The sequence below is a fragment of the Balaenoptera ricei genome, chromosome 4 (genome assembly GCF_028023285.1).
Source record: "Balaenoptera ricei isolate mBalRic1 chromosome 4, mBalRic1.hap2, whole genome shotgun sequence".
NCBI classification, from domain to species: domain Eukaryota; kingdom Metazoa; phylum Chordata; class Mammalia; order Artiodactyla; family Balaenopteridae; genus Balaenoptera; species Balaenoptera ricei.
In genome coordinates, this window is record NC_082642.1 from 27629648 (window position 1) to 27650873 (window position 21226).

Below are 21226 nucleotides of genomic sequence, written 5' to 3' on the forward strand. Positions count from 1 at the left end.
TGCTATTCCATCTGTGTCAGGTGACAATTTATCATCCAATGCTAGAAGTTATCACAATTGGGTTTGTTGGGTTAAAAAAAGAAGAAAATAAGAAATAACGTTTTATCCTTGAAGCACAGCAATCCCATTTATAGAGACCAACACTGCTAAAGAAATTTCGGCTTTGTTTTTCAGACTAAATCTCTTCTAGTAACTGGCTGACCTTCAGAGTGATGGTCCTTTCAGCTTGAATGAATATAGTGTTTCTATAGGACCAGTGAGGTAGACATATTCCTCTCCCAGGAAACCTGTAAAACCTATTATTGTGCCCTGCCAGGCCACCATTGGATCACAGTGGACCACTGAATTTAATGATTTCATCCTGGGAGACCCAGGGTCACTGAACAACAAGGATAAACAATTCTTCTTTGCATTTCCTGGCCCATGGGCCAGACATTCAACCTCTGTTGGCCTCAGTCTCCTCATCTGTCAAATGAGGTTGGATTACAGTATGTATAAGATTCTTCCCAAGCTTTCTACTTGTTGAATATTCCATTAGAATCTGTAGGTATCAGTATATTTTGGAATTTGAAGAGACTTACTCACTTATAGTGGTGCAGCCCAGCACGTGCTCCAAACATCTGGCCAGTGCTTCAATATCACTGTCCTGTCAGAACAAGAGACATTTACTTCTGTGGGTGGTAGGCATGGAAAAATGTTCTCGCCACACATAGGCAAGACAAAACACAAAAAAATCTAGTTGCAAACTCACTGTACAATATGATCCTATTTTTAAAAAGAAAATCTATATCTATATGTATATCTATTGATACATCTCTTCCCTCATATCAATCTATATTTCTATTGCTCTATCTCTCTGATGGGAAGAGCATACACTAAAAATGTTAACCGTGGTTTGACTGCAAGGTGGGATTAAGGGGGTATCTTTATTTTCTTCTTTGTGTGCTTATGTCTTTTGTAAATTTTTATAATAAACAAATATTACTTGTTTAAACTATAAAAATGGTAAATAATATTAGAATGAAGAGAAAAAGTTTCTATTCAATCTATAATCAATACAACAGGAATCAAGTAAACATATTTTCCTAGAGAGCATCTCTACTGCTCTTCTTTGGAAATTTATGGTCTTCAAGGAGTCATAAATCTAAGACTTGTATTTCTTATTTACTTTAACCCTCAATAAAAGTCAGGAACCCTCATGAGGATTTGAAGGGGGGGGATCCCAGAACTGTATTTGGTAACAAATATTATCTTTAGTGCAAAATAAATATCTGTCCTCTACCCAGGAGGCTGGAAATATCCAAAACAGCATCATAACGATCAGGGGAAATGTAAGCTCTTAATTATTTTCAGGTTTGTGGTTATATTGAGAGAAATTAATAATTTATGGCTTACCTGCTCTATTTCAAAACAAGCGACACATTTCATATTGTAGAATTGTGGATTTTAGACAAATGCACTGTAGTATAATAGACTACCATAAAACGTTACATAAATGTGTTGGGTTTCATTTTATAACATCTGGTGGGGTTTGGGCAGCCACTTTTTATGCATGTGGTAAAACCCAGCATCACTTCATTTTCCAATGTATAGAAGAGGAGTGATGAGGAAGGCATCCCTGGTCAGTACTGGTCACTGAGGACAAAGCACTAATGGGAGACTCCAGTGCCCAGCCCAGGAATAGAGGGCAGGCACCAAGCATAGAAACAGAAGAAGGAAAAACAGGTCCCTCTCTTCTTCTATACCCTTGTGGTCTCCAAACTTAACAGGGGCAGCCTTGAGTCAGACAGGAACTTGGCAGGAAGAAAAGCTAAGCACACATCTGCATATGCAGGTGATGATGCCAACCAGACAAGCTGGACCTAAACCTGGCTTCTCCACTGACTGTGCTGGTCAAGGCCAAGTGCTTGACTTCCCAGGTCTTAGTTTCTGCATCTGTGAAACTAGTGGTTAAGTCAGATGATGGTTAAGGAGGCTTCCAGTGCTCAAACCCTATTTTTCTGTCTAAAGAGCCAGATGCACAGAGAGTGTGGTAAATCGCTTTCAAAGTCCCATCCTCGTGCTCCTATGCCATTCCTCACATCAAGAGGTGGCGATCTTCTGCCATCCCTGGTGCTGGCCCTGTAGCTTGCTTTGGGCCACAGCACAATGCAGAAGTAATGCTGTGACTTCTATAACTAGGCCTTAAGAGGCATGTAGCTTCCATTTTTTACTCTGTTGGAAGCCAACAACCACATAAAGAAGTCCAGGCTGTCCTCCTGGAGAGATCAAGTGGGGAGATTCCCTGGAGCATGAGAGGCCATGGGAGGAAAAGAGAGGCCCCCAGCCAACAGCCAGCAACACCGTCGGACACATGAGTGAGGCCACTGTGGACACCCAAGCCAACCTCTCAGCCAAATGCAGCCTCAGGAGAGACTCTACACAGTATCACGTGGAGCAGAACAGCTGTCTTGTGAGCCCTGGCAATGCACAGAGTCATGAAAAATAGGAAATCATCATTTTAAGCCACTAAGTTTTGGGATGTTTTGTTGTACAGTAAAAGATAACTGAGGCATGATTTTGAGTTCACTCAAATCAAATACTCAAGTATTTTCCGCTTTTATGTCCCAGCACCAGCACAGACCCTGCCATGCAACAAACACTAAGTCTCATCTGTTCGGGTCTCTTCCAGCTTCTGTGATTTGCAAGGAAGGAAAACAGAAAAATGGCATGAACTCTGGGTTCTCCCCTACTCAAAGTATTGTACTTCATTCCTGGGAAGCTGAGGAAAAAGCACACTGCTTCTTAATTCTGTGTCCTGGTCAAGTCAGTTAACCTCTCTAAGCCTCAGTTTCTCTAATTATAAAGTGATGAGAATAACAGTCTCCATCTCACACAGGGCTCTTATGAGACGGAAATGAAATAATACAAAGCCTTTACTAGAGTGTGTGGCTCACTGGAAATATCCAGTCAATGGAAAAAGAGAGTTCAATAGAAGAAGATGGGATGGGCAAGGGAAAGAGACATGAAAGATGAAGAGGTTCCACTCGCTGTGCTGGCCACACAGCATGAAAAGTCTCAGGAAGCAACTGAGTTGAACCAATGCAACAGAAACAACAAGAACCAGAGACAGGGCTGCAGAAAGCACCCAAATGGCTGTGATACATCAATCACATCTTCCCAACACAGAGGTTAGGAGCACTGTCCATGGGTGTGGGAAGGGCAGAAATAATTCTAATACTATAGAATGAATGAATGAATACTAACTTTTATTAAGGTCTTAATATGTGCTATTATTGTACCAGCTTACATCTATTAATTCATTTAAACTCTACCAGGTTTGCTGTATTTCTTCCCATTTAACAGTTGATAAAACTGAGGCACAAACAGTTTCCATAATAGACCAAGTTCACGCAGCTAGTTAGAGGTGCAACAGGCAATGTCTCCAAGGGCCTGACCTCTTAGCTACTCCACTACACATACACAGAGTAGAAATCAGGGCTCCAAACCCAGAGCAACCCACGATATTGTTGGAAGAACTAGGGTATAGACTCAAGAGAAGACCTAAGAAAAATTCCTTGGGAGATATATATAAAACAGAATGCAGACTGGAAACAAGATGCAGCTAAAGAGGGGGCGGTGGGAGGGGTGGGTTCTTCATCAACAGATTCTGACTTCAGGTTAAAAGAGCAGTTTAAGCAGAACAGCGATTCTCTAAATATGGCCTCGACCCAAGGGGTGTGCCTTCTCACGGTGGAGCAAGCAAATCCAGCCGTGATCCATGTGGGCACTTGGAACCTTTGCTGACTTCCCTTCCTGCCCCTGAAGACTGTGACCCCAGAGGTCATGGGCAATGACTGAGCTGAACCTTCATTCCCAACAAGGGACAAGTCATTTTCTATCTCTAGGCTGCAGAACAGGGTATTACAATTTAAACTGCCAACTACACCCATTGAAGACTTTGTAAAATTTTGAAATAATTTCAGACTTACAGAAAACTTGCAAAAATAATGTGAAAACTCCCACGTACCTTCATCCCTGATGTCATTGCTATGCCATATTTATGTTATCATCCCCCAACTATGCAAACACACCAAAGTTTCTCAACCTGGCACTACTGACGTTTGGGCCGGATAATTCTGGCTGGTGTGCTGGAAGATGTTTAGCAGCATCCCTCCCCTCAACCACCAGATGCCAGACACTCCCGTCAGCCCTTCCTTTGACCCTGAAACTGGAAAAGCAAAAATGTCCCCAGACACTGCCAAATGTCCCACCAGGAAAAAAATCTCCCCTTGTTGAGACCCACTGACCTACATACATCTCTATCTCCACATACATATTTTCTCTACTGGTCAAATCTGGAACAGCTTGAGGATCAAAATAAATGATTTTAATGGGTTATAAGCCATAGGATTAAAATAAGATGCCAATTGTACCTTTTAACATTTGAATGAAATTTTGTCTATTTTGACAAAGAGACAATTTATAACAAAGATCAGGTTCTACACTTTTCACATTAAATAACAATTTAGGAAAGGCGTTAAGGAGCTTGTTTTACTGTGTTACAACTTAATGTGGCAACCAGTTCATTCCTAGTGTTCCAGAAATTATCATTTAATGAATACAAATGACCTCAATAGAAATACACTCACCCCCATGAGTAAAGGGGGAAAATGGAAAGGAACTGCATGCCTTTCTAAAGATGTTTCCTGGGTCTGCACCATGTTTGCGCTTAGCAAGAAGTTCAGTCATGGAAAAGACCTTTTGGGAGTGTATCATGGCAGGTGCGATGTGGGAATTATGCTGCTGATTGGAATTTTTGCATTTTCTCCTTGTTTCACAGTTTAAATTGACCTCTGCCCGAGCTCAGTGGCCTGTGGAACACCCGTGTCTCCCTAGGGGCCACATTACAGTGTCGTCAGCCTTCAGTCATTCCAGCCAAATGCCAGGAAGCTCATTTTCAAATGTTGTGAAAATAACCTAATGGTTCCTTGGCTGATGAACTTAGATGTTCTTCAAATTTCCTTCCCTCCTAACCATCAACCTCTCTAACAGGAACATGCCTTAGAGGCTCGAGGAATATCTTTTTAAGATTCAGCTCTGAAAAACTGCCCCACAGTTTCAAGTTCAGTCAAACACCCAGATTTGTTTCAGAAACAGATGCAGTAATTTGGCTAATTAATTAGAAATTGCTTCTAAGGGGGAAAGGGTAGTTGTTATACTATGTTCTCTAATAACTCATATTTATTTTTTAATCTGGAAAATATAGAAAATTATCAAAAGAAAATAAATATCACCCCAAATTCCATTACTATTAACATATACACCCACAAAAATACATACACAGTCTTTTCTAGGTAGATCTATCTTTTATATATTTGAGATTATACTATATATGTATGGTATACATAGAATACACAGACATATACACTTTTGTTTGGATTTTCATCCTATGCTATTAAAAGTTTTTTAGAAACATAATTTTAATAGTTACACAACATTGTACTGTAAAGCTATATGAATTTATTTATCTATGTCCCTGTCATTGGACATCTAGATTGCTTCAGTTTTTTTGTAAACAACATTGCAATGACTACCTTTGCACCTAAATCTTTGCCCCATGTTTACAGTTATTTTTTTAGGTTAGCCCTTCAGAAATTAAATTATTGAGTCAAAGAGTGTGAACATTTAGAAACCACCCTCTTTCTCTGCTCTGGCCCTTTTCTTCACATTTCCACCCATCCCAAGTAGCTTATTTTCTCCACAATGAGCTTCGATGCCTTCATACTTTTTTCAACCTTTATAAAATGTGCTTTCCTTCAAGAAGATATATGATAGATTCATTATCGCAAAGATGATTGATAAGGCTTATATGTTATCTCAGGATACTTGTGTTTCAGTAAGGGATATAGCCTCACATCAGAGGAATTAACTTCTAATAGCAGGAGTGTAGGCAGCAACAAGCAGGCATGTCAGAGGAGGAAGTCAGGTGGTGTGTTCACAGAGCTGGAAAAATCACATTTTTCCATTTAGTTATCAGCCAGTTCTGTCTGACTAAATAATCCAGATTATCTCCTCACTTTAGAGCTTTCACCCTAGTCGTGGTGAAAGACTTAGTTTATACACATGTGCGTACCACGCACAGACACACAAAGCCACTTCATTACTCAATTCAGTTTTATTCAATTCAGGTAAAGTGTATTAAATACCAATTATGTTCCAAATGTATACAAAGTTGAGGGGGACAATATGGCCACAACCCACCATTTCGGGACAGATAATCCATTCCATATCCCTGGGGCATTCCTGCCAGTACCCTAGTGACTCACTGCTCTTTCGGCAGTAAATTCCCCCATCAAATCCTCCTTTGATGCATGTCCTACATGCTGGTAGGATTACACAAGCCAGGTTGAGAAACCCATTAAAATCAAACAAATATAACCCAACAGCTACCCTAACTCAAGGCCATTTCTTGCCTGGACCACACATCAAGCTCCTTACTTCTCTTTCTGCCTCCTCTGTGGCCTCACTTTAGTCCATTTCCTTCACAATAGCCACGACTTTGTCACTATGTACAGAATAAAATCCAGACTCCACCTCCCTTACAGATTAAAGTCCCATGACAGCTGGCCACACCTTGCATGACCTACCTCCTGATGATCTTTCCAACATCATCTATTTCCACTTCTCCGACTAACTGTGCTCCAGCCATATTGGTCTCTTTCCTTCAAACATAGTAAGATCTTTCCCATCTTGGGGCCTTCTCACTGGTTGACAGTGCTCTTGCCTCACATGTTATATGACTGTCTTTCTCATCCTTCAGATCTCAACTGTAGGTCACCTGCTCAGAGAGTCCCCCTATTTGAATTAGGTTTGTTTCTGCCACCACTCTGGCCGACATATCATAGTGTTTGTTTCTTTCTTTTGAGGCACTTAGCCAAAGATATACTTAAAAGTTTTGTTTGTTAGTATTTGCTCCATGAGGGCAGGGACCATGCCTGTTGAGTCATTATTAGCTCAAAGCTGGCAACCAATAAACCCTTTCTGAATATGTTGATGAAAGAAAAGCAAACATCGGGGCAACAAAGTCAAATAAAATATTCCTCTGTTTCTACCTCACCAGCAGATTTTACCTAAATTCATAGCTTCTTAACCCTGCGAAAACTTCTTTTTTAATATCTATTGGAGTATAATTGCTTTACAATATTGTGTTAGTGTCTGCTGTAAAACAAAGTGAATCAACTATATGTATACATATATCCCCATAGGCCCTCTCTCTTGAGCCTCCCTCCCACCCTCCCTATCCCACCCCTCTTGGTCGTCACAAAGCATCAAGCTGATCTCCCTGTGCTATGCAGCAGCTTCCCACTAGCCGTCCATTTTATATTTGGTAGTGTATATATGTCAGTGCTACTCTCTCACTTCGTCCCAGCTTCCCCTTCCCCACCATGTCCTCAAGTCCGTTCTCTACGTCTGCATCTTTATTCCTACCCTGCCACTAGGTTCATCAGTACCATTTTCTTAGACTCCATATATGTGAGTTAGGAATATATATGTATTTGTATATACATATATATGTATTTGCTTATATATATACATATATATGTGTTTGTTTTTCTATTTCTGACTTACTTCACTCTGTATGACAGACTCTAGGTCCATCCACCTCATTACAAATAACTCAATTTCATTCCTTTTTATGGCTGAGTAATATTCCATTGTATATATGTGCCACATCTTCTTTATCCACTCATCTGCCAATGAACATTTAGGTTGCTTCCATGTCCTGGCTATTGTAAACAGTGCTGCAGTGAACACTGGGGTACATGTCTCTTTTTGAATTATGTTTTTCTCAGGGTATATGCCCAGTAGTGGGATTGCTGGGTCATTTGGTATTTCTATTTTTACTTTTTTAAGGAAACTCTATACTGTTCTCCAAAGTGGCTGTATCAATTTACATTCCCACCAACAGTGCAAGAGGGTTCCCTTTTCTCCACACCCTCTCCAGCATTTATTGTTTGTAGATTTTTTTGATGATGGCCATTTTGACTGGTGTGAGGTGATACCTCATTGTGGTTTTGATTTGCATTTCTCTAATGATTAGTGATGTTGAGCATCTTTTCATGTGTTTGTTGACAACCTGTATGTCTTCTTTGGAGACATGTCTATTTAGATCTTTTGCCCATTTCTGGATTGGGTTCTTTGTTTTTTTCATATTGAGCTGCATGTGCTGCTTGTATATTTTGGAGATTAATCCTTTGTCAGTTGCTTCATTTGCAAATATTTTCTCCCATTCTGTGGGTTGTCTTTTTGTCTTGTTTATGGTTTCCTTTGCTGTGCAAAAGCTTTTAAGTTTCATTAGGTCCCACTTGTTTATTTTTTATTTTATTTCCATTACTGTAGGAAGTGGGTCAAAAAATATCTTGCTGTGATTTTTGTCTTAGAGTGTTCTGCCTATGTTTTCATCTAAGAGTTTTATAGTGTGTGGCCTTACATTTAGGTCTTTAATCCATTTTGAGTTTATTTCTGTGTATGGTGTTAGGAAGTGTTCTTTTTTTTCTCTTAATTTTTGAATTTTATTTTATTTGTTTTTATACAGCAGGCTCTTATTAGTCACCAATTTTATACACATCAGTGTATACATGTCAATCCCAATCGCCCAATTCATCAGACCCCCACACCCACCCCTCTGCCACTTTCCCCCCTTGGTGTCCATACGTTTGTTCTCTACATCTGTGTCTCAATTTCTGCCCTGCAAACCAGTTCATCTGTACCATTTTTCTAGGTTCCACATATATGCGTTAATATATGATATTTGTTTTTCTCTTTCTGACTTACTTCACTCTGTATGACAGTCTCTAGATCCATCCACGTCTCTACAAATGACCCAGTTTCGTGCTTTTTTTATGGCTGAGTAATATTCCATAGTATATACGTACCACATCTTCTTTATCCATTCATCTGTCGATAGGCATTTAGGTTGCTTCCATGACCGGGTTATTGTAAATAGTGCTGCAATGAAAATTGGTGTGCATGTGTCTTTTTGAATTATGGTTTTCTCTGGGTATATGCCCAGTAGTGGGATTGCTGGATCATATGGTAATTCTATTTTTAGTTTATTAAGGAACCTCCATAATGTTCTCCATAGTGGCTGTATCAATTTACATTCCCACCAACAGTGCAAGAGGGTTCCCTTTTCTCCACACCCTCTCCAGCATTTGTTGTTTGTAGATTTTCTGACGATGCCCATTCTAACTGGTGTGAGGTGATACCTCATAGTAGTTTTGATTTGCATTTCTCTAATACTTAGTGATGTTGAGCAGGTTTCCATGTGCTTCTTGGCCATCTGTATGTCTTCTTTGGAGAAATGTCTATTTAGGTCTTCTGCCCAGTTTTGGATTGGGTTGTTTGTTTTTTTAATATTGAGCTGCATGAGCTGTTTATATATTTTGGACATTAATCCTTTCTCCATTGATTCATTTGCAAATATTTTCTCCCATCCTGAGGGTTGTCTTTCCATCTTCTTTATGATTTCCTTTGCGGTGCAAAAGCTTTGAAGTTTAATTAGGTCCTGTTTGTTTATTTTTGTTTTTATTTCCATTACTCTAGGAGGTGGATCAAGAAAGATCTTGCCGTGATTTATATCAAAGAGTGTTCTTCCTATGTTTTCCTCTAAGAGTTTTATAGTGTCCAGTCTTACATTTAGGTCTCTAATCCATTTTGAGTCTATTTTTGTGTATGCTGTTAGGGAGTGTTCAAATTTCATTCTTTTACATGTAGCTGTCCAGTTTTCCCAGCACCACTTATTGAAGAGACTGTCTTTTCTCCATTGTATATCCTTGCCTCCTTTGTCATTGATTAGTTGACCATAGGTGCGGGTTTATCACTGGGCTTTCTATCTTGTTCCATTGATCTATGTTTCTGTTTTTGTGCCACTACCATATTGTCTTGATTACTGTAGCTTTATAGTATAGTCTGAAGTCAGGGAGTCTGATTCCTCCAGCTCCGTTTTTTTCCCTCAAGACTGCTTTTGCTATTCGGGGTCTTTTGTGTCTCCATACAAATTTTAAGATATTTTGTTCTCGTTCCATAAAAAATACCATTGGTAATTTGATAGGGATTGCATTGAATCTGTAGATTGCTTTGGGTAGTATAGGCATTTTCACAATATTGATTCTTCCAATCCAAGAACATGGTATATCTCTCCAACTGTCGGTATCATCTTTAATTTCTTTCATCAGTGTTTTATAGTTTTCTGCATAAAGGTCTTTTGTCTCCCTAGGTAGGTTTGTTCCTAGGTATTTTATTCTTTTTGTTGCAATGGTAAATGGGAGTGTTTCCTTAATTTCTCTTTCAGATTTTTCATCATTAGTGTATAGAAATGCAAGAGATTTCTGTGCATTAATTTTGTATCCTGCTACTTTACCAAATTCATTGATTAGCTCTACTAGTTTTCTGGTGACATTTTTAGGATTCTCTATGTATAGTATCATGTCATCTGCAAACAGTGACAGTTTTACTTCTTCTTTTCCAATTTGTATTCCTTTTATGTCTTTTTCTTCTCTGGTTGCAGTGGCTAGGACTTCCAAAACTATGTTGAATAACAGTGGTGAGAGTGGACATCCTTCTCTCGTTCCTGATCTTAGAGGAAATGCTTTCAGTTTTTCACCATTGAGAATGATGTTTGCTGTGGGTTTGTTGTATATGGCCTTTATTATGTTGAGGTAGGTTCCCTCTATGCCCATATTCTGGAGAGTTTTTATCATAAATGGGTGTTGAATTTTGTCAAAAGCTTTTTCTGCATCTATTGAGATGATCATATGGTTTTTATTCTTCAATTTGTTAATATGGTGTATCACATTGATTGATTTCTGTATATTGAAGAATCCTTGCATCCCTGGGAAAAATCCCACTTGATCAGGGTATATGATCCTTTTAATGTGTTGTTGGATTCTGTTTCCTAGTATTTTGTTGAGGATTTTTGCATCTATATTCATCAGTGATATTGGGCTGTAATTTTCTTTTTTTGTAGTATCTTTGTCTGGTTTTGGCATCAGGGTGTTGGTGGCCTCATAGAATGAGTTTGGGAGTTTTCCTTCCTCTGCAATTTTTTGGAATAGTTTGAGAAGGATGGGTGTTAGCTCTTCTCTAAATGTTTGATAGAATTCACCTGTGAAGCCATCTGGTCCTGGACTTTTGTTTGTTGGAAGATTTTTAAACACAGTTTCAATTTCATTACTTGTGATTGGTCTGTTCATATTTTCTATTTCTTCCTGGCTCAGTCTTGGAAGATTATACCTTCCTAAGAATTTGTCCATTTCTTCCAGGTTGTCCATTTTATTGGCATAAAGTTGCTTGTAGTAGTCTCTTAGGATGCTTTGTATTTCTGCGGTGTCTGTTGTAACTTCTCCTCTTTCATTTCTAATTTTATTGATTTGAGTCCTCTCCCTCTTTTTCTTGATGAGTCTGGCTAATGGTTTATCAATTTTGTTTATCTTCTCAAAGAACCAGCTTTTAGTTTTATTGATCTTTGCTATTGTTTTCTTCATTTCTTTTTCACTTATTTCTGATCTGATCTTTATGATTTCTTTCCTTCTGCTAACTTTGTGGGTTTTTTTGTTGTTCTTTCTCTGATTGATTTAGGTGTAAGGTTAAGTTGTTTATTCAAGATTTTTCTTGTTTCTTGAGGTAGGTTTGTATTGCTATAAACTTCCCTCTTAGAACTGCTTTTGCTGCATCTCATAAGTTTTGGGTCATCGTGTTTTCATTGTCATGTGTTTCTAGGTATTTTTTGATTTCCTCTTTGATTTCTTCAGTGATCTCTTGGTTGTTTAATAGCATATTATTTAGCCTCCATGTGTTTGTAATTTTTACAGTTTTTTTTCCCCTGAAATTGATATCTAGTGTCATAGGATTGTGGTCAGAAAAGATGCTTGATAAGATTTCAACTTCCTTAAATTTACCAAGGCTTGGTTTGTGACTCAAGATGTGATCTATCCTGGAGAATGTTCCATGTGCACTTGAGAAGAAAGTGCATTCTGTTGTTTTTGGATGGAATGTCCTACAAATAACAATTAAGTCCATCTGGTCTAATGTGTCATTTAAAGCTTGTGTTTCCTTATTTATTTTCTGTTTGGATGATCTGTCCATTGGTGTAAGTGGGGTGTTAAAATCACCTATTATTATTATGTTACTGTCGATTTCCCCTTTTATGGCTGGTAGTACTTGCCTTATGTATTGAGGTGCTCCTATGTTGGATGCATAGATATTTACAATTGTTATATCTTCTTCTTGGATGGATCCCTTGATCATAATATAGTGTCCTTCCTTATCTCTTGTAATAGTCTTTAATTAGGGAAAATAACACAGAACAACAGAAAAGCAAAGTTAAAATAGAACTGCATAAAAAAAAAAAGTAAAAAACAAAAATTATGTTATAAAACATGGAGATCCCAAAAGACTAAAAAAAATAAAAGAACTAAAACAACAACAAGCAAAAAAGATAGAAATAGAAACCAAAAAAAAAAAAGCCTGACCCAACAACAGAATGAATCAAAACATAATAAAATTAATAGTAATAATTATTTTTCCCTGGGGTCTCCACAGTAAATGTCCTTGCACAGACCGTGAGGCACAGCCCACCTCCATCTCCCCAAGAGGCTGTCCTGCCTCTGAGCTGGTCTCTGGACCTGCTGTGGTACCTCTGGGGACCCCTCAGACTCTGATCTGGCCCAGTTCCTGCGTATGTTGCCCCCAAAGTCCACAGCTGCCAGAGCTAGATAGTTTTCTTTCGTGGGAACACACATTGTCTACTCAGATATTCCATAGATGCAGGGTCTACTTAGCTGATCGTGGGGATTTAACCTGCAGGTTGTACAGCTGATGAAAAGATTTTCAATCCTCTTCCTTAGTCACCCCATCCCTGTGGTTCAGCTTTGGTTTATCCCCACCTCTGCATGTGGTCCACCCACAGGAGTCTGGTCCAGAGGCTGCCTTGGAGCTCTTGGGCCTGCCCCTGTGAGGACAAGGCGCAGAGGTGGTATGAGTGCTTGGATCGTGGGAGCCCGGGCAGTGCCAAATGTGCAGGGAAGCCGGTGGCCATGGGTGCAAGAGATGTGGCCCAAGTGAGGCCTTTTCTGGTGCCCGGCATAAGGCCCATGAGGGCCAGTCCTGGCTGGGGTTTTTCTGGCACTTAGCAGCAGGCATGCAAGGGCCAGCCCTGAGAGGGCTTATTCTTTTAATCGCCCTGCAGCCGACACTTGAGGGCCAGCTCTGAGGGAGATTTTGTTTTATTGCTCGGCAGCCAGCGTGCAAGAGCCAGCCCTGAGCAGGCTTCTTTTATTGTCATTGGCAGGTGCCTGTGTGTGGGGAGAGAGAGGCTACAATAGTGGTTCCTCCCCCTGCATGTGACTCAGCAGTAGCGCCCTGCTTCCATGGCAGTCCTGTTTTCCTCCATAGGCATTCCCTGTTTTGGCTTTCCTCCCTCCCATCCCCTCAGTTTGTCTCCCCGTAGCCAACAGCAGTTCTCACTCTGGGCCTGTTCTCAAGTCCCCATGCTCTAGCTCCCAGCCCGCTTGCACACCTGTGAATACACATCCCAGTCGGGACACGTAGGGCCCGGGTACAGACTGTGTATTTCTCACTCTGTCCCGTCTGCCACAGATCGGCTGCTTCAGCATCTTCTGACAGCCTCAAATGTTTCCCTTCTTTCCCAATCGATTTCCCCATCGGAGAGGGGGTTTCCCCAGTGGATAGGGGGTTCCCCTGAATTCGGGAATCTCTCCTCTGTTTCAGTTCCCCCACCCTGGGGTGCAGGTCCCGTCCCACTTCCTCTCCTCCTCCTTCTCCCTTCTTTTTTTCCATCCTACCCAGTTATTCAGGGATCTTTATAGTCCTTTCCGGTGTCCAAGATCTTCTGCTAGTTTTCAGCTGGTGTTCTGTGAGAATTGTTGCATCTATAGATGTATTCCTGATGCATCTGTGGTGAGAGATGAACGCCACGTCCACCTACTCCTCCACCATCTTGAATCTTCCACTACTCCCTGCGAAAACTTTGGATACATTTCTCCCACTGAGTTCTTTCAGAGGCGTTTATTTGCAAAGCTTCATTCCAAGCCAGCTGACTGTGTATCTTCTGCTTCCATCTGCTCTTTCTTCTTGGTTCCCAGTTGTTCTATTATAAGGCTATTTTCTGTCTGCTTCTGAGGTGACCCCAGAGGCAGATATGACCTCACAGGCTCCCCACAAACTACAGCTTCCTCTGGTGGAATCCTTGTCATGAGCCTTCTGGGAAACTTTCTGTTGCAACTTCCCAAATGGTCCTCAATGAGGAACTTTGCCTTTCAGAAGATGGCCCCTCTGTGGGTTGCAGCCATTGCTACAAGCTTTCTTCCCCTGTGGCCACCACAGGGCATACACCCTCAGGCACTGTGGGACGCACAGCTTTTGGGGGGTAAGAGCCACGTGTGGGGTGCGTGAGCAGCAGGCTCAAGAGTTCTCAGCCCAATTCAGCTTTGTGCTCACTGGTCTCCCATGCTTTCCTGGCTTCATGGCTCATCCTCCCTGGAGCAGGTTCACTAATCTTCCCACTTCCACAATCTAGTAGACCCCATGTTATTTTTCTATAGATCCTGTGATCCTACAGATCCCTACAGACCCAGGAACTGGACCCCTTATTGTCTGGGTCACAGATTTATCCACCTTGGCCTCAACTATATATGTATGCATACATATAATTAGAGGATTCTGATTCCTGGAAAACATAAAAATCTCATAAAGAATTCAGTGGTGTAAACAAGCAGTCCAGGAAGATTTTCTATGAGCAGTATTTTGTTGGAATCTGACACCTGGATAGACACAATGGACCAAGTTCTCAAAAAAATTCTCATCTGGATGATCTGCAATAGAACATGAGAGTAAACATGTAAATAGTTAAAAGGTTTATACCAAATCAAAGCTACACAGCATCTTACATTTTTATCTTTAGTTCTTAGAGGCAAGTCCCAAATACTGTCATCTGTACATATCACAAACATTGTTTTGTTCCTTGAAGTTTCAACCTTTGATCTGAAAGTTGATAAGATGCTGTTTTGAAAATATAATCGAACAATTATTCAACCATAGTTCTATATCAATATGCTTTCTAGAAAAAAAAAAAACAACCTTATTTAGCATCTAAATTACCTAGGACAGTTTCAGCTACAAGTAACTGAAAACCTACATAAAATAGCTTAAACAAAGAGTCCTAGTATGTTACTTTTCAAGTATTCTCAGAGCCCTCTCTTTCCCAAGAAAGTATATCCTCATACTTTATGGCCAGAATCAATTGCATGTTCATCTTAAACCAATTGCTGGCAAATGGAGCCCGATGGCCAGACTTCTAGAATGGATCAGGGTTTACCTAAATCATGAGGGAAGGGTGGCCACTGGCACAGAGCTGAGACTCTGACTGAATGGACCAGAGGAGAGGGGGCACAGCCTACTGGTTCAGAGCCTGGACTTTGGAGCAAGACTTCCTGAGTTTAAATCCAGCCCTGCCACTTGCCAGCATGTGTCTTGAATAAATTATTTAACCTATAGGTGCCTCTATTTCCCCATCTGTGTGATGGGTTGTTGGGAGAATTAAATATGTTAGCATTTTTAAAGTGTATAGATATGCGCCTGGTACATACTAACTGTAATATGTGTTTGTGAAACAAAATGCTCAAGAATGTGTGTTGGGTGCACAACCAATATGCACAGCATCTTGGCATGAACCTGGTTTAATTTTCTGCTTAAGCTGTTGGAATGGATCACGGCAGTTGAAGACATTTCTTTCTGAAGAAGTTTGTCTCTCAAGCTGTTGCTGATGGTCATGTATCCAAGAGACTCCGGTCATGGTGTGCAGGTCAATCTGAAACCCGGTTTCAGAGGAAAAAGGTGGAACAAGGGTGGAAAAGAGGCTCTGCCATCCCCTTAGGGAACAAAGCAATGAGAAACCACACAGAGAAGCCTAGTCCCATGAGACGTGTCTGTCCCAAGTGTCAGGACAGTTGGCCTTCGTGTGGATGAAGAGGAGATGGCCGAGGGACGAGCCAAAGAGAGGCCAGGTGGGGGACGTCAGATGCTGCATCCCTCACTCCTCCACTAGCCCTAATGAATGTCTTCCTCTTGTTAAATGAGAGAAAAAGAACTGTAAGTTGGCTAAAAACAAACAAAGCATCTGTTTAAGAGAAATTTTGAGCAACTCTGAAACTTAACGAGTTGGAAATAAACCAATGGGAGAAGCTTTAGTTATAAAGTTGGGTGAATGAAAACAATTTACACAGCTCTCTTTGAGTCTGAATATATGGATAAAGAGAGAAAGCATTGATATCAGTAAAATGGTAACTAGTATACCTGCCCCTCGAGGAGTGAGCTGTGAATGAATGAATGAATGAATGAATGACAGGGAACCAGCTGCCATATGACCTTAGTTTGGGAGCAGTTTGGACACCAATAGCCCCTGTGTGATTGTACATCTATTTTCGGACATTCTCAAGAGCCTCTTGAGGCTTCTGCTTCCTGCTTCCACACCTTGAGGCTTCTGTCTCCATCCAGTGCCCTCCATGCTCTCTGGGCAGGCGGCCAAGCTGACTCCCAAAGATGTGTCCAAGGAGGTGCGCTCTAACCAACACAGACACAGACAGTTTCACAGCTACAAAGTGTCCTGTTTCCAGAGGCTGAAAGCTGTTCCAAGCTAGTGGAAACAGATGCCGTCACGTGCTGCCAGGCCTGAGACCACAGCCTCCGTCTGCTGAACAATCCCAAGCAGCAGAGATGTATAAACATATGTACAAGATGGATTTAACCTTCCATTTCAGCTCCAGCCATTGAGAAAAGCACAGTCAAGTCCATCTCACTCAGACCCCCAGGCATGTCCTCCTGTTTAAGGGTCGCTATGTCCGCAGGGGTGAGGGGCAAAGGGGCTGATCTCCTTCACCTCCTGGTCACCTCCCTTCTGAGAGCCATCTCACAAGGTGACACCAAACCATACAGAAAACTCATCCCTACTCACCCTCAGTCATTCTGGACCTGCTTTCTTCCTGAGAGATCTCATTTGAGGGCACACAGGACCTCCTCCAAGCTGAAAAGTCATGCTTGGGCCACAAGCAGCCAAAGGAGTGGCCTTGATGCAGGCTAAGGACTCACACATCTCATTATGTGTATATGAATATCACAAATCTATTGTAGTTCTTTTGTAGTTTTTCTTCTACAAAAGAAAATGTAGAAGAAACATGTGATTTTTACTGAAGTAAAATCTGCATTCAGTAAAATGCCCAGATCTTAAGAGTACAATTTTTAAAATGTATATACCCATGTAGCCACAACCCAAAACAAGATAAAGGACATCTCTCTCATCCTGAAAGTTCCCTCCTGCCCCCTTCCAGCCAATCCCTACCCTCTGTAACCACAGTTGTTCTGGTTTCTATCACCATAGATTCACTTTAAGACTTTATTTCAGTTGCCCTTCACTGGCTTGGTCTTTCACTCTCCTTATCGGGCCTTCACGATGTAGCTACAGCTGGCCTGACATCTCCAATCTCAGCCACCTTCTTGCTCACCCTGCGGTTTCTTCAACTTGCTGAGCCCTTTCACGCCCGGGGCCCTCCCATGTCCTCCTCCCCTCTCTGGGGTGCTCCTCTCCCAACCCCCTTTCCATACATGGAGGGCTGCCTTTTCCCATCCTTCAGGTCATGGCTGAAAAGTCCTCTTCTAGAAACTTCCCTCACCCCCTTCTAGGTCTCCCCACACCCCCAGTGCTCAGTTCCTCTATTACTTCAATTTCTTCCTTTCCTAGTCACGCTCATCTGTTTGTGGACGGGCTTATGGGCTACCTGTACCAATAGGCACTCATTCATCCATTTATTCTGCAGTATCTACAGAGTATTTGCTCTGTGCTTTCTAAGCACTAAACTAAACACTGTTCACGATGTTGGGAATGTAGCAGTGAAAATAAAACCCAACCAGAATCTCTGCCCTACTAGCTCGCATTCTAGTGGGGGGAGACAGACCATAAATGAATAAGCAAACAAACAGTGGTAACTCAGATGGGGATAAGGACTTGAGAGAAAAATAAAGCAGGGAAGGGAAAAGGGCATTCTCAGGCCAGCAAGTGCTATTTTACATCAATTAGTCAGAGTCTTCCCCAGTAAGACGGCATGAGCAGACTTGGAGGCATAGAAGCAGCAAATCATTTGTGTATCTGGAGGGGAGGGTATTCCAGGCTTCCAAAGGCAGGAACATGCCTGGTGTGTTCCAGAAATAGGAGGATGGCTGGAATGGATGGAGTGGGGCGAGCAAGGGCAATTTTCATAGTGATGGAAGGATGGGGAGCTAGAAGGCCTCTGACCAGACTCTGCCTCTTATTCTGAGTGAGATGGGGAAAGCTCTGGGAGACCAGTTAGAAATATTACCGCAATGATCCACTGGGGAGGTGACAGTGGCAGTGGGGTAGAGGTGCTAAGTAGTGATCATATTCTAGACACACCTCAAAGGTCCAGCCAGGAGGTTCTGCCTGTGGACTGGATGTGGAATGTGAGTGAAAGGGTGTGAGTCATGGCTGGCTCAAGAGGTGCTGATTGGGACTGAGGCTGGGGTTTATTAGTCTACTCTGGGATACTCTTAGTTCAGGACGTCCACTAGAAGTCCACATGACTTCTAACCCCACTCCAGGGCAAACTGGAGATGTGAGTCTAGGGTTCCGGGGAGACAGAACTGAAGAAGACACAAAAGGGGGAGGTGACAGTCTGTGGATAGGACTTAAATACATGAGGGGGCGTGAGATGCCCGTGAAGGTGGAGCTGTGTCTGTTTGGTTCACCACCATACATCCAGTGCCCAGAACACTCAAATAGGTGATGTATAAAGGAATGATCCGAGCAAAACCCCACCCATTTTCTTTTATGCAAGTTGCTTTATTAAGCTATTGTCCATCTCCTTCAAACCATATCCACAAACAGCCCTGAAAAATGTCACTAAGTTACAGAAACCAAAACACCAAGCTGACCTTATCCATTTTCTGCACACTCAGATGGACCTTTACATCTGAGTTTGATCTCATTAGAAGCCAAGCCCTTGCTCATCTGCATTCGTAATACGTAGGAAGACAGCAGATGCCGTTCAGCACAAAGCCATAGGGCAGAGCTGATGGCACCTTTGTGGAGGCTGCCCAGAAATCAGGACGCTGATGTCCTCACTCCTATCTCACTGCCAGTGACCACCTTCTGCCCAGGAGAAAGGCCTTAAAGAGTGTGTATTGATGGGAACAGAGCCACATCTGCAAAACTCAAACTGCAAACAAGCCCCCCCACCCAGGTCCTGTAACACCGAAAGTGCCTCTGTCACTGCATTGGGGACCGCTGGATGTGACTGTCAGCGTGTCCATATTTCACCGCTAATGCCTGTTCCCTCCACATTATCAAAGCCTCCTAACTGCAGTGTTGCTCGTCAATGCCAGGTTCGCGGCAAGTCGGCATCCGCGGGTTGCTTTAGGGTTTCACAGACACTCATGGGCATCCACTACAGAATTCTCAAGACACTCTGGGTTACAGTCGGGAATGTAAAGAATGGAGAGAAGAAATAAGAAAGCAGGGCTGACGGAGTGGCGCCACGACGCCTACCCGAGACCATGGGCAGCTGGGTTTTCAGGAGCTGATGAGGAGGGTCCTCCCCTTGCTGCCCTCCCCGTTTCTAGAGTTCCAGCAGCTGGAGGGGAGCCTGCCTCTGTCACCCCCCTCCCTCCCAATAGCTCACAAGCTCTTGATGGACTGCTTCTCTCACCACGGCCCAACAGTCCCAAGGAGAAAGTCCTGCAGTTGAAGGAAGGTTGACTGGAACAGAGAGAGAAAGGTCATGTTCCAAAAGGCAGCCATTGCGACACACACTCCCTTACGGCAGGTTCCTATTTCTGACTCCAGTTCTAGATTTCTTCCCATATAAATCCCACAGAGTAAGGGGGAACTTGGCCCTGTGTCTTGAACATAATTTTAAATCATCAGATGTTCCATTTTCACACATCCTGGGGCCGTCCCTTAGGTCCCAAGCATCTCCTTGTCGTCTCCTTTACCAAATTCCCCAGTAAGTGCTATACTCACCCAGGACGCATACCAGTGGACACAGGAGTGTTTACTGGTTTGAATTCCAGCTCTGGCAATGCACTGAGTGACCTAGGAAATTGGTTATTTTTTCTGCTTCAAGTTTCCTCATTTGGAAAATGGGATGAAAGATGTTACTCCCAGAAACTACTGGTGAGCACACCATGGGGCAAGTCACATAAAGGACTTATCACGGCACCGAGAGCGCTGCAAGGTGGCTGTTTATTCACCACAGTGGTCGCTTTCTCTGGTACGATGTGGACCCATGTGCTCCCAGATCAGCAGGTTAATGGAAGGACAGCACCTCCAACAATGTCCCAGGTGTGTCACACCCCTTTCCTCCCAGAATGAACACCAAAATTCTCTCTCCAGATGTAGAAAATATTCAGAAAATAAAATTAAATTTCTCTGTGTAACTGAATCACAAAACAGTGGGCTGGGCCTTTTGTTTGCAAGGGCTGTTTAGGAGGATTTTCATATTCTTTGCAGGCTCTCTTACACCCATGTGGTCAGGGCACCCCAGCTCTGATGACAGAGAGGGACAGGAATTGGTGTGTGTATGTGGAGAGGGGTAGGTTGGAGAGAAAAGCCCCGAAGGTGCCACTGTAAGTCAGTCAGCTCTGCGAAAACCTACGCAAACCTCTGCACCTCTGACCCCAGCTCCAGGAGCAGCGCGGCCGAGCACCGTGCAGGCCGTTGTGCCTCGTTCCCCATCTGCCTGTGTGCCTCAGTCACCCACCGACAAGGAGGTGGCAGAGGGGGCGACCTCTGGTCCATACCCTGGAAGGATCACACAGACCCTGCCCTCCCGCCCAGTGTGCTTTGTCTTTATCCACCTATTGCCTCCCTTGCCTCTGTGCTTTGGCATCAGGATGAGAAGTATAGGTGTGATCCTGAGCACAACACTGGATCTAATTTAAAAGATGTCAGGACTACAGTCTTCTACATGCCCACTGTGCTGTGTCCCAGACAAGAGCAAGGTTTTGCTGGCCCCCATCTGACAAGCAATGAGCTGTGCTTCAGCCTGGACCAGAAATGGTAGAGCGAGAAGGGGGAATGACCATGATGGATATGAGAGCTGGAATAGGGGTGGGGGCAGAAACTGTCACATCAGGGTCACTCCTTCAGCAGCAC

General features: G+C 42.5%; 1 protein-coding gene across 1 annotated transcript in view; it reads right to left on the minus strand.

Annotated features, from left to right (window-relative positions):
- NEK11 (NIMA related kinase 11) overlaps window positions 1-21226 on the minus strand; it is a 273104-nt gene that overhangs the window by 72694 nt on the left and 179184 nt on the right. Inside the window, 1 exon segment of the mRNA XM_059920355.1 lies at window positions 586-646. Within this exon segment, the coding sequence (XP_059776338.1) occupies window positions 586-646 (61 nt within the window).